The following is an 11,042-nucleotide window of genomic DNA, read 5'->3' as shown; positions in this document are numbered from 1 at the left end:
GGAATACAGGGAAAACATTAAGATCAATATAAGTGGCGCAAGTTAAGGCTCACTCATTTGTTTGTTAAGCCTACTTCTATGAAAAGCAGTCAAAAAGTCTCAAAGCATAAGAAAAAATAGAGTTGAAAACACAATAAAGACAATACCATTGGGATACAACAACAGTAAGATATTAGTAAACCCCCCCCCCAAATATTATGGCTTTGCAAGATTTACAATTTTGTCACTAAAGTTTTATTAATATTTACTGGGATATAGTTATCTCTTATTATATTGATCTACTGAACTACAAATTAGGCAACCAATTTAACTTATGCTGCTTTACGTTGTACAAACTCAGAAATTGAATACAGTTTACTGTTGAATACAGTAAACTACAATTAAGTTAAGGTCTGGGAAACTTAAATATTGTTTCCAGTGAGGCTTAAGCCTATGTAGAATTGCCCTTTAATGTCATATTTGTAAGAGAATTCTCGAGATTTTAGAAGTTCAACACTGAGGTATTGATCAGGTGCAGTCTTTAATGTAACTGCACAAAACTGTAACCCTAGTTAAGTGTAAGCACACACACACAGTGGATTTTAGTGGAGTTGCCTTCAGAGTTATGCAGAATTAAAGTGTTACAATATGATGGGGACTTGTTTATCTGTCTGGGAATTATCTAAAGGTTCAGATAATTATAGTTTACAACCTTGCAGTCAAATCTCCGGTGCTACGTATTACCACATTTAGTGGACATGTGGTAAGGCAAAGGCCTATTGGAAAAATATACATATGTGGTTAGAAAAAATATTAGGCGAACAAGTGGATTTTAAACCTGAAATTTTTTTACTAGGCATTATGCCTGAAAAGACTAATAAGCAGAAACTATATTTAATTTTACACATCACTACAGCAGTGAGAATAATTTTTGCACAATACTGGAAGAATGAAGGACTGCCATCAGAAGAAGAAATAATCAGGAAAATATTGGAATGTGCAGAGATGGACAGATTAACTATGAGGTTGAAAGATAAAGAAGATACAGACTACTATCAAATTTGGAATTTATTTTATTCTTGGTTAGAGAAGAGAACGAAGGATTAGGAATTGAACATGTATTAGCATAGCAAACTCCAGACAACTTGTTGATTGGAAAAATTAATATATGTTGATGAAAAAAAAATAATAAAAATTTTTATCTATATAAAAAAAGTCTCCGGTGCTCAGATGCAAATCCACACACTTGCTTTGTGTTTTGCTTTGATTCTGCCCAAGAAAACCAAGATTATACACTGGACATCCTTCATTTTTAATCCAAATTTCTTTTGAAATCATGGGCAGCCCAGAGAGGAATATAGGATCAAACAGAAGAAGGAAGAAGACAGCCGGCAGTGGAAATGAAAGATTTATTGGATAAGAAAGACGGGTTTCTTATTCAAGTCAACAGACAACAAACTCAAGATAGGGCCTCTTCTTCAGCCTGACTATCTTGCGATGGACTATCTTGACACTAACTAACTTGCAGTTAAGTTTGATTTAATTACTCCCTTTCGGGGAGCGGAACTAATTTGCCTTTGACTAATTGAACTGACCTCACTGGCGTGTTTTTTTTTTTTAAGCCGTCTCTCAGCTTAAAGGGAGAGGCCGTCAACCCCCCCCGCCCTCCTCAAATGTTGCCCCAGCTACTTAGGGAAACGCAAAGGAGCCAATGCAGCGGATCAGCGCGCCGGGCTGGACTGGGGAGTCCCCGGCCAGCAGCTTCTAAGCGTTGTCCGTCGGTCGCTGGGTGAGGAAATGGACCACGTGGCTCTGCCCATTTTCTGCAGCCTCCTGAAGCGGGAGGCGGCCGTAGTGGTTCGGCAGGTCGAGGCGAGCTCCGCCGGAGATCAGCACCTGCAAAGTGTCCAGAAACCCTTCGCGGGCCGCGTCGTGGACCGGCCGGGAGCCCGTGGAAGGGTCCGGCAGGTTGGGATTCGCTCCTCTCTCCAACAACAGCTCGGCCACTCTGGGGTTGCCCAGTTTCATCACCTGGACGGGGGGAAAGAAGAGAGAGGTGTTGTCAGTCGACCCCTCCACCCGTGGACTGGGCTTGTCCTCGGGTAGCCGATTTCAAGCTTAAGTAGGCAAAAAATTATGGATTTAACCGGGACAACTGCGAATCGAACCCCTTCCTAGACTCGGTTCTTCATTTTGAAGTTTCGGCGTCTCTACTCTTCTCCCAGTACCGGGGGTGAGGGGGGTGGGGTGGGGAGAGATCCGTAATTGTGGCCGAAGGATCTTTGGAATAACAAGAAAATCCAGAACCGAGCAGGAGCTCGACCATAAGATATTCTCGGCGCTGACCCACACTCACATAGCCCTTACTGCAAGGATCACAACACAACGACGGAGTCGCAAGAGATTCCAGCGCCGGGTTAATGTGTGCGCCTCAACCGGGGGAATTTCTGCTCCGTGTCAGTAGGCAAGAGGCAACATCAAACCAACCTTGGCTGACCTCAAAAGACTAAGTAGGAATAAATTAGATAGTACATGGATGGGAGACCACCACCACCAAAAAAAAAAAAACAAAAAACCTAGGGCTATGGCCAAACTAAAGCTGTGGCTGCATGTGACAGTGTGGAAGAAGCCACTAGGCATTACGACTTGAATTACCTACTGTATACTATGACTTGTTCAGGAAGGCAATAACCACAAGACCATTATCCTTAGTGACCCAAAATAGGAAGCCTTGCTTCTTAGCCAACAGATAGAGCGTTGGGCTCTAATACCTTGATGATATTTTGGACTACCAAGTCAATGTTTTTATTGTCCTGGATTAGGGGAGCTGCGGCCCATCTCCCAATAGGCAATAAGTTAGTTGTTCGAAGCAACAATTTGCAATGCTAAAGTAATCCTGGCCCGTCCCAGGACAAAGCCTGCAAGGATGCGCCGGAAGGATAATCCTGTCTGTGCCCATTTGGGGCTTGACTGACAGCTGCTCTATTCAAATCCAAGCACTCCCTCTAAATAGGAGGAATTATGGTGCACGCATAATTTTCAAATGCTGTGTATATTTATACATGGACAATTGTCGTGGAAAAAAACCCCAAAGGAATGCCAGAACAAGTAGTTGGTTGGAAACGCCCCCCACACACGCACGCGCGTGAACACACACACACACACACTTTTCCTTAAATCTCGTGAAACGGACGTCTATATAAGATATCCACTGCTTTACATTTGAAGGATTTTGGCCACTTTCCAAAAATACCAGGAAATTAAATTGGCATTGTTTCTACCCAAACTCATCTCTCCTCGAGTTTCTCCACACCATCCTGACTTGCACGATACTTGCACTTGAACGCTGCTCAAAAAGGAAAGTAGAGCTTGGGCAAAAGCAGAAGTGTCAGCAACTGAACAACAACAAAAGTAACAAATATATAACGGGAATTAAAATGCAGGCATGCAGCACCGTGAGGAAAAGCAGCTATTTTTCACTGTATTTCTTTTTTTTTTTCTTTTGAGGACTGATATTTCTAATTTTGGGGGAATTCTGGTTTCCCACTAATTTTAAACCCCAAACATAGCCAAGCTCACGTCTTCCGGGGCGTCCTGTCCCCACACCCCCTTTTAAGAAAATTACTGGAACTTCAGCGAAGAACGAAAAGTTGCTGCACGTGTCAAACGACCAAGTCGCTTTTTTGCTTTATTTATTGCAAGGCGATTTGTTTGTTTGTTGGAGGCGCAGCGAAGCAGGTTTTCCCTGCAAAGATCTGACAGAGTTTTAAATCCCACGAGGAAAACCCACGCAAAGTGGAAGTACGGGAGAGTCGTGCCCGCGTTGCAAAAAATAAAAAATAAAAATAGGTGTGTGTGTGTGTGTGTGTGTAGAAATGGAATTGCTTCAGAGGAATAACGGCGTCGTGTTATCCACCGAGAAGTCTTTTGGGGCTCGTTTTTCTTCCCTCTGGCTTCCCAACCTTGGAAGTAGGGGCAGGAAGCTTGAAGGGGCGAAGGGGAGAGAGAAATAGACCGCTGAAAGCCTAACGTTGTTCAGACGACGGTTCCTTCCCAGCTTTTAAGTGTAGGGCCCCTCTTCCTTAAAGCAACGGGAAGCGAGATCTACCCACATTCCTCAAGCCCCGTCCAGGTTCCGACCGAGAGGCGCTCGGGCGCTCTTAGAGCGAGAGGGCTGCGCAATTGCCCTTGGCCGACGTTCATTGCCAAGCCCCGTTATGGCTGGTATCCATTTTCTCTCACCATTTTCTCTCGTCCATTTTCTCTTTATCGACGTTTCCAAAAAAAAAAAAAAAAAAGCTTCCCCGTCCGCGCACACTCGAGCCTTGCCTCCCTTCGGTGAAGACACCCTCCGGAGGAAACGGGAAGCGCCCCCCCCCGCCCTCCCCCACCCCAAGAACAGCCGAAGCGAGGACCGAGCGCCCCGTCCAGGCTGCGCGCCCTTCTACCTGAATCGCGCTCCTGCCGTACGCGTTCAGCCCATTGGGGTCGGCGCCCTCGTCCAGCAGCCTTCGCAGTTCGGCCACGTTGCCTTCCGCGGCTGCTCGGCTTAGCCGGTCGGACCGATTCATTCTGCAGGTTGCCGATCTGCTGCCCCCTCTCCCTCAGCACCTTCCCCCAACCGCCGCCCCGGATTTTTGCCCCCGGCGAATCTGATTGGCTGAACACTTACATCCACGCCTTTAGAAAGGAAGCAGGGATAGTAACCGTGGAGGTTTTTTTTTTTTTTTTTTGGAGGGGAGGGGAGGGGAGGGGCTGTGACGGCGAAAGTCGAAGAGTGCCCTCTTTCCCGCCATCCACCCCCACCCTCGCTTTTTTTTTGCAACTCAGGAGACTGCAGCAAGGCTGCTCTTTGCAAGAGCATGTGTCCTCTTTGCGGGTGGTGTAAAAACTGAGCTCTCCCCAGCCACCCGCAGGTCAACTTAGATCAAGGGTTCTCAACCTTGGCAACTTTAAGACTTGTGGACTTTTAATTCCCAGAATTCCTCAGCCAGCTTTGCTGAGGAATTCTGGGAGTTAAAAGTCCACAAGTCTTAAAGTTGCCAAGGTTGAGAACCTCTGACTTAGATGCTTATGAATCCCCCTTCTTCCCAATCCCATAAATATTTGCCTGTTTAACCAGCAAACAAACAATCTGGATTGTTAAGGAATTTCGACTGGCGGTGGTGGGGGGTCCAGGAAGGGAGCCTTCTCTGAGGTTGCCCCCACCCTTTGGAGCATTCTGCCCACCCCAAAAGGTGAGGCAGCCTCCCCCCCCTTCCTCCTGGTCTTCTGGAAATGTCTGAAGACCTGGCTCTGCCAACTTATTTGGGTCCCAATTCTAGTTAATTGCTGCAAGATGTTCACAAATGTGGCTACAAACAGCGTGATGACAAAGCAGCAACCACAGTGCATTGGAATATCTGCAAGAAATACCCTTTGCCTGTAAGCAAGAACTGGTGGGACCCAAAAAGTAGACAAAGTAATAGAAAATACAGAAGCCAAGAGCTCTGGGACGTTAGAATTCAAACAGGCAACCACCTGCCAATAACTCCTCAGACTTAACAGTCGTTGATAAGAAAGGCAAAATGTTGCTAAGCGAGGCAATTATTAAATTGGCTTTGTCCCATTTTGCAACTTTTCTTTCCACAGTTGTTGAGTGAATCACTGCCCTTGTTTAAAGTTAGTAGCATGGCTGTTAAGTGAATCTGGTTTCCTCGTTGACTTTGCTTGTCAGAAGGTAGCAAAAGACCATCACATGACCTCTAGATATTGCAACTGCCATAAATGTATGAAAATGGCCAACCGCACAGATTTTAATCATGTGACCATAGGGGGGGCTGCAGTGATTGTGTGAAATATGGTCATCAGTCATTTTTTTTCAGTGCCATTGTAATTTCAAACAATCAGTAAATGAATGGCTGTAAGTCAAATACTACCTATAATTGAGCCAAGAATTATGATCATTAGTCACGGCTGTTATTAAGCAGGTCACTATGTGACCGTGCCCAATTTTATGAACTTTTCTCCAGCACTCATTAAATGAGTCAGTTTTCCCCCAATGGACTTTTTTTTTTGCTGGAAACTTGAAGTACATGTCAGAAACTGGCAAAAAATTCAGAATATCAAAGTCATGTGATGGTAGGATGCTGCAAACAGCTGTATATACAAGTTAGTTGCTGACCACTCAGAATGCAATCATGTGACTACAGGAGGTGTGTGATGCAACCATTGGAACTTCCAAATGGATCATAAGTAACTCTGCAGAGTGTGTTGTAACTTCATTGGTTACTAAGCAAGAACCATTAATTGTAACTGCAGCCATGCTGTACATAAATTGGTTTGTTTCTTGCAATGAGCTGGTACTTATATTTGATATTACAGTATTGGCTTCTTTTAATATTTGTGCTAGCTACTTTTTTGGAACAAGCTTCAATGCAGGCAATCTTATTCTGTTGTCTTTGTGCTGTTCTAGACACTCAATTATTCTTTGTTTCAATTCCTCTTGTTTGTTATTAGAGGGCTTTGTTTTTTCTGAGAAGTAGGTAGAATAGAGGGCCTGATTTGAGATTAAAAATGATTCAATAGCTATGCTGGCTTCCTCTACTGCTGATTTATTTGCCCTGGGTAGTTCTTTGCAGTTCTTCCAATTCTGCTTCTGTGAATACTTTGTTTCATATTATACAATACATTGATATAGATATGCTATCCTCTATTATCTTTTTTATTCAGAATGTTGTTCTTTCTAGAACTGGCACATTTTTTCAGGTATCCTCTTATCACTGGACTTGATTTGTAATTTGTTGTTGTTAGTTGCGAAGTCGACAAAGTTGACTACTTCAGTGACTCTATCCAGCCACCTCATTCTCTGTTGTCCCCTTCTTCTATTGCCCTCAATCTTTCCCAGCATTAGGCAATTCTCCAGTGAGTCTTTCCTTCTCATTAGGTGGCCAAAGTACTTGAGTTTCAACTACAGGATCTGGCCTTCTAAAGAGCAGTCAGCGTTGATCTCCTCCAGAGGTGACCGGTTTGATCGCCTTGCAGTCCAGGGGACTTGCAGCAGTCTTCTCCAGCACCATAGTTCAAAGGCCTCAATTCTTTGGCGCTCAGCCTTTATTATGGTCCAACTTTCACAGCCATACATTGCAACTGGGAAAACCATGGCCCTGACTATACGTACTTTTGTTGGCAGGGTGATGTCTCTGCTTTTTAGTATGCTGTCTAGATTTGCCATAGCTTTCCTCCCCAGGAGCAAGCATCTTTTAATTTCTTGGCTGCAGTACCCATCTACAGTGATCTTGGAGCCCAGGAAGATAAAATCTGTTACTACCTCCATTTCTTCCCCATCTATTTGCCAGGAATTGAGAGGGCTGGATGCCATGATCTTGGTTTTCTTAATGTTGAGTTTCAAGCCAACTTTTGCACTCTCCTTCACCCACATCAAGAGGCTCTTTAGTTCCTCTGTTGTAATAGCAAATCATTATTTGTTGTCCCCCCCCCCAATCTTTGTATATTTTGATGGATAAGCAACTTTTCTTCCAGTAGTTCTGCAATTGCTGACCTCAACTGCCAGGCCAACAGTCCTGAGTTCTGAAGCCTACTTGTCACCAGATATTTAGGAACTTCAACATCTGATGTGATTCTTGTTGACCTGGGCAATGGCTGATCCAATATGGGTTTCTGTAAATTACATCTCATCTTGTGGGGCTTCCATACTGTGAGATTGCAATTGGACAAGTCTTCATCAAAGGAGCCAAAGGATGAAATTCTTGTTCCTGTTGTTGTCATCATTATTTTTATAACCACTGTTCATCAGCATAATTCCACTTCTTCTAAGATGCTTAAGAAGTCGTGCAAATGTCTCCAGTTGACAAACACCCACTGGAACCCACAATCAGAAGTGCATTTCAACTGCAGACTGAAGCTGCAGACCATTCTCTTTGCAGCTCCACAGAAGAGCCTCCTAGCTTTCAGTAGGTTGGCCAGTCCATAATTTGATAAAGTTGTAAACCTGGCCATATTTTTACTCATGGACTTCTTGGGGAGTATCAGGATGGAAGAGAACATCTGGTTTCACCCATGCAAAGGGTTGCTTTGCAAACCACCATGGTGGTTTAAAACAATAGGCTTTGCCCAACCCCAACCCGGCGCTTTTTGGTTTGATGAAATGTGTGAACTCAGTCGAGTCTGGATCGGTCTTTATTGAAGTGGAGAGATAGCAGAAGGTTAGCCAACTGTATGCAGGTGGTCCTCAAAGAACAACCATTCATTTAGTGACCATTCGAAGTAACAATGGCACCGAAAAAAAGTAATGTATGACCGTATTTCACACTTATGACTGTTGCAGCGTCCCCATGGCCATGGGATCGAAATTTGGACACTTGGCAACCGATTCATATTTATAAGGGTTGCAATGTCCTGGGGGTCATGTGATCGCCTTTTGCCACCTTCTGGACAAGGCAAAGTCAACGGGGGAAGCCAGATTCACTTAACAGCCAGGTTACTCACTTAACAACTGCAGGGATTCACTTAACCGCAGTGGCAAGAAAGGTGAAAATTGGCAAAATTCACTTAACTGTCTCACTTAGCCACAGAAACTTTGGGCTCAGTTGTAGTCGTAATTAGAGGACTACCCGTAATGCAAATGAATTCAACTTGAAGGGATTAAGGGAATCTGGGAACACATAGGAAGAACAGAAGATTCCTAGGCTGACAACCTTCCACTCTTGCCTGGGAATAAATCATACTGTATTCCAGTGTTTCCCAAACTTGACAATTTTAAGGCATGAGGACTTCAACTCCCAGAATTCCACAGCCAGCTGGCTGTGGAATTCTGGGAGTTGAAGTCCTCATGCCTTAAAATTGTCAAGTTTGGGAAACACTGCTGTATTCAATGGGCCTTTCTTTCAAGTAGGCATGCACTGGATCGGTATATATAGCACACACTCATTTTCTTCTTTCCAAGTTCCTAAGGGCATCCCCCATGTAACTCTAGTGATGTTGAACTGCAAAACCTATCATTCCCACAAGAGATGGTCAGAGTTCAGTATGATACATCAGTGTAATAACGTAATTTAAAAATTAGCCTTTATTTTTATTTATTTATTAAATGTATACACTGCCCATCTCACTTGTTACAGTTTCCTCGTAAGAGAGCCAGAGTTTCAGGATCTCTGGCATTTCTGTCACTCTTTTAATTAATGAAAACGAATGTTAAGGTGCTGGGCTAAGAACAGGGGAAACCCAATTTCCAGTTGTCCTTTAGCACTGAAGCTGGCTGGCCGGCTGGAGAACTCAGCCTCAGTCTGGGAAGTCAGAAAGCATTTATTCACCAACCTCTCCTCAACCAATGAAGTAGACTATGGTCCATAATGTTCAAATGTCCTGCAGTTAATTGTTTCAGACTGATTCCATTCTGTTTTAATCAGTTACTAGGAGCCTGTTTGGGAAGTGAGGATGCTTTGATCCCATCAAGCTGAAACTTGCTGACCAGGGTCACAAGGTACAGAGGATTCTGCTTTCTTGAATAAACACAACTAATGGAATAAGCACAACACTTTAGACTCAAGCAGAAGAATCATCACCTTCTGGCTTAGCATGTGCAAACTAGCTAGGCCAAAAGGTCAATTCAGAGGCATACAAAAGCCGATATTGTTTTGCATCTGTATTTATGCGAGTTTGCATAATGAAAAAAAAAATAAAAATTAAAAAGTATTTAGTAAAGTATTTCAGTATTAGTAAAATGAGTACTAATTACTAGTAAATTTGTTAGTACTTACTAAAATGTACTTGGAAGCTGCACTAGTTCATTCAAAACAAGAAAGAGTCCTGTAGAATCTTAGAGACTGACCCGTTCATGACTGTGACTATACAATTCCATGGATTGCAGCCTATTTTATCATACCATATATGTGTTCTGAGAAAAATTCTGGTCAACCTTGGTACTTCACCATTAAGACCGAGCTCTGAAGAAAATTTTAAGAGCTGGAGTTTTGACAAAGTCATGGTATAATCACAAAGATTGACTTGAAAGTCTCTCACCGTTGGGTTCATTCCACATGCTAAATCTGTGACTTTGCAGGTAAGTTGAACATTGTTATTATGGTTTTTGAGCCATGGCCGAGAGTTTCACATATTGTATCTATCCAGCCAATTTTGACACAGAAATATGACATAGAAATATGTGAAAAGCATATAAATCATGGTTAAGCAATGTACACTTGGATGTATTATATGAACAGGGCCATTGAATTCAACGCAACATACCCCAATTGATTTGGATTATCACTCTTGCAGCTTTCACTTTATTTTTTTTATAAAATTTTATTCATTATTTTTTAACAGAATTCAATAGTAATCATTCAACAAAAACCTGTTGTTTATCTTATTCACTAATACAAATTAAATTCCTAATCCCTAAATCTTTTCTCTAACCATTGATAAAATAGGTCCCAAGTTTTCAAATATTCTGTTTCATCTTTTTTTTTATTTATTTATTTATGAGACTTATATACCGCTTTAAGTGCAAGCACTCTCTAAGCGGTGTACACCAGTAAGCAATGTATATATATATTTACATTGCCCCCAACAATCTGGGTCCTCATTTTACCTACTCCGGAAGGATGGAAGGCTGAGTCAACCTTAAAATAATTTCCGCACAGTCTAGTATTTTTTTAATCATTTCTTCTGGTGGTGTTTCTTTGTTCTTTCAATATTGTGCAAATATAATTCTTGCTGCTATTATCACATGTAAAATTAGGTCTGTACTTTGCTTATCAAGTTTTTCTGACATTATACCTAGTAAAAAAAATTCAGGTTTCTAGTCTATGTGTTTCTCTAACATTTTTTCTAGCCAAGTGTGAATTTTTGTCCAATATCTCCTTGCTTTAACACATGTCCACCACATATGATAATAAGTAACAGGTTTGTGTTAACATTTCCAACATTTCTCTGACATATTTTAAAACATTTTTGCTAATCTTGTTGGTGGCAAGTGTAAGTCTAGAACAGGGGTGTCAAACTCAATTTCATTGAGGGCCGCATCAGTATTGCGGTTGCCCTCAGGGGGCCGAGTGGGTGTAGCC

The 11,042-nt window shown here is 42.5% G+C and overlaps 1 protein-coding gene across 1 annotated transcript; it reads right to left on the bottom strand.

The window, feature by feature from the left end:
• Positions 1–1,074: 1,074 nt before the first annotated feature.
• Positions 1,075–4,589, bottom strand: LOC120314209 (cyclin-dependent kinase 4 inhibitor B-like). Its single transcript, XM_039357057.1, has 2 exons — positions 4,428–4,589; positions 1,075–2,010 (listed from the first exon to the last, which is right to left on the bottom strand). The coding sequence occupies exons 1-2, from the start codon at positions 4,548–4,550 to the stop codon at positions 1,744–1,746; spliced, it is 390 nt and encodes a 129-aa protein (XP_039212991.1). The 5' UTR covers positions 4,551–4,589; the 3' UTR covers positions 1,075–1,743.
• Positions 4,590–11,042: the final 6,453 nt, after the last annotated feature.

This window comes from Crotalus tigris, unplaced genomic scaffold, assembly GCF_016545835.1.
Source record: "Crotalus tigris isolate CLP2741 ecotype Arizona unplaced genomic scaffold, ASM1654583v1 scf7180000018862.1388955, whole genome shotgun sequence".
Lineage (NCBI taxonomy): Eukaryota > Metazoa > Chordata > Lepidosauria > Squamata > Viperidae > Crotalus > Crotalus tigris.
This window is presented reverse-complemented; position numbering and strand designations above follow the sequence as displayed.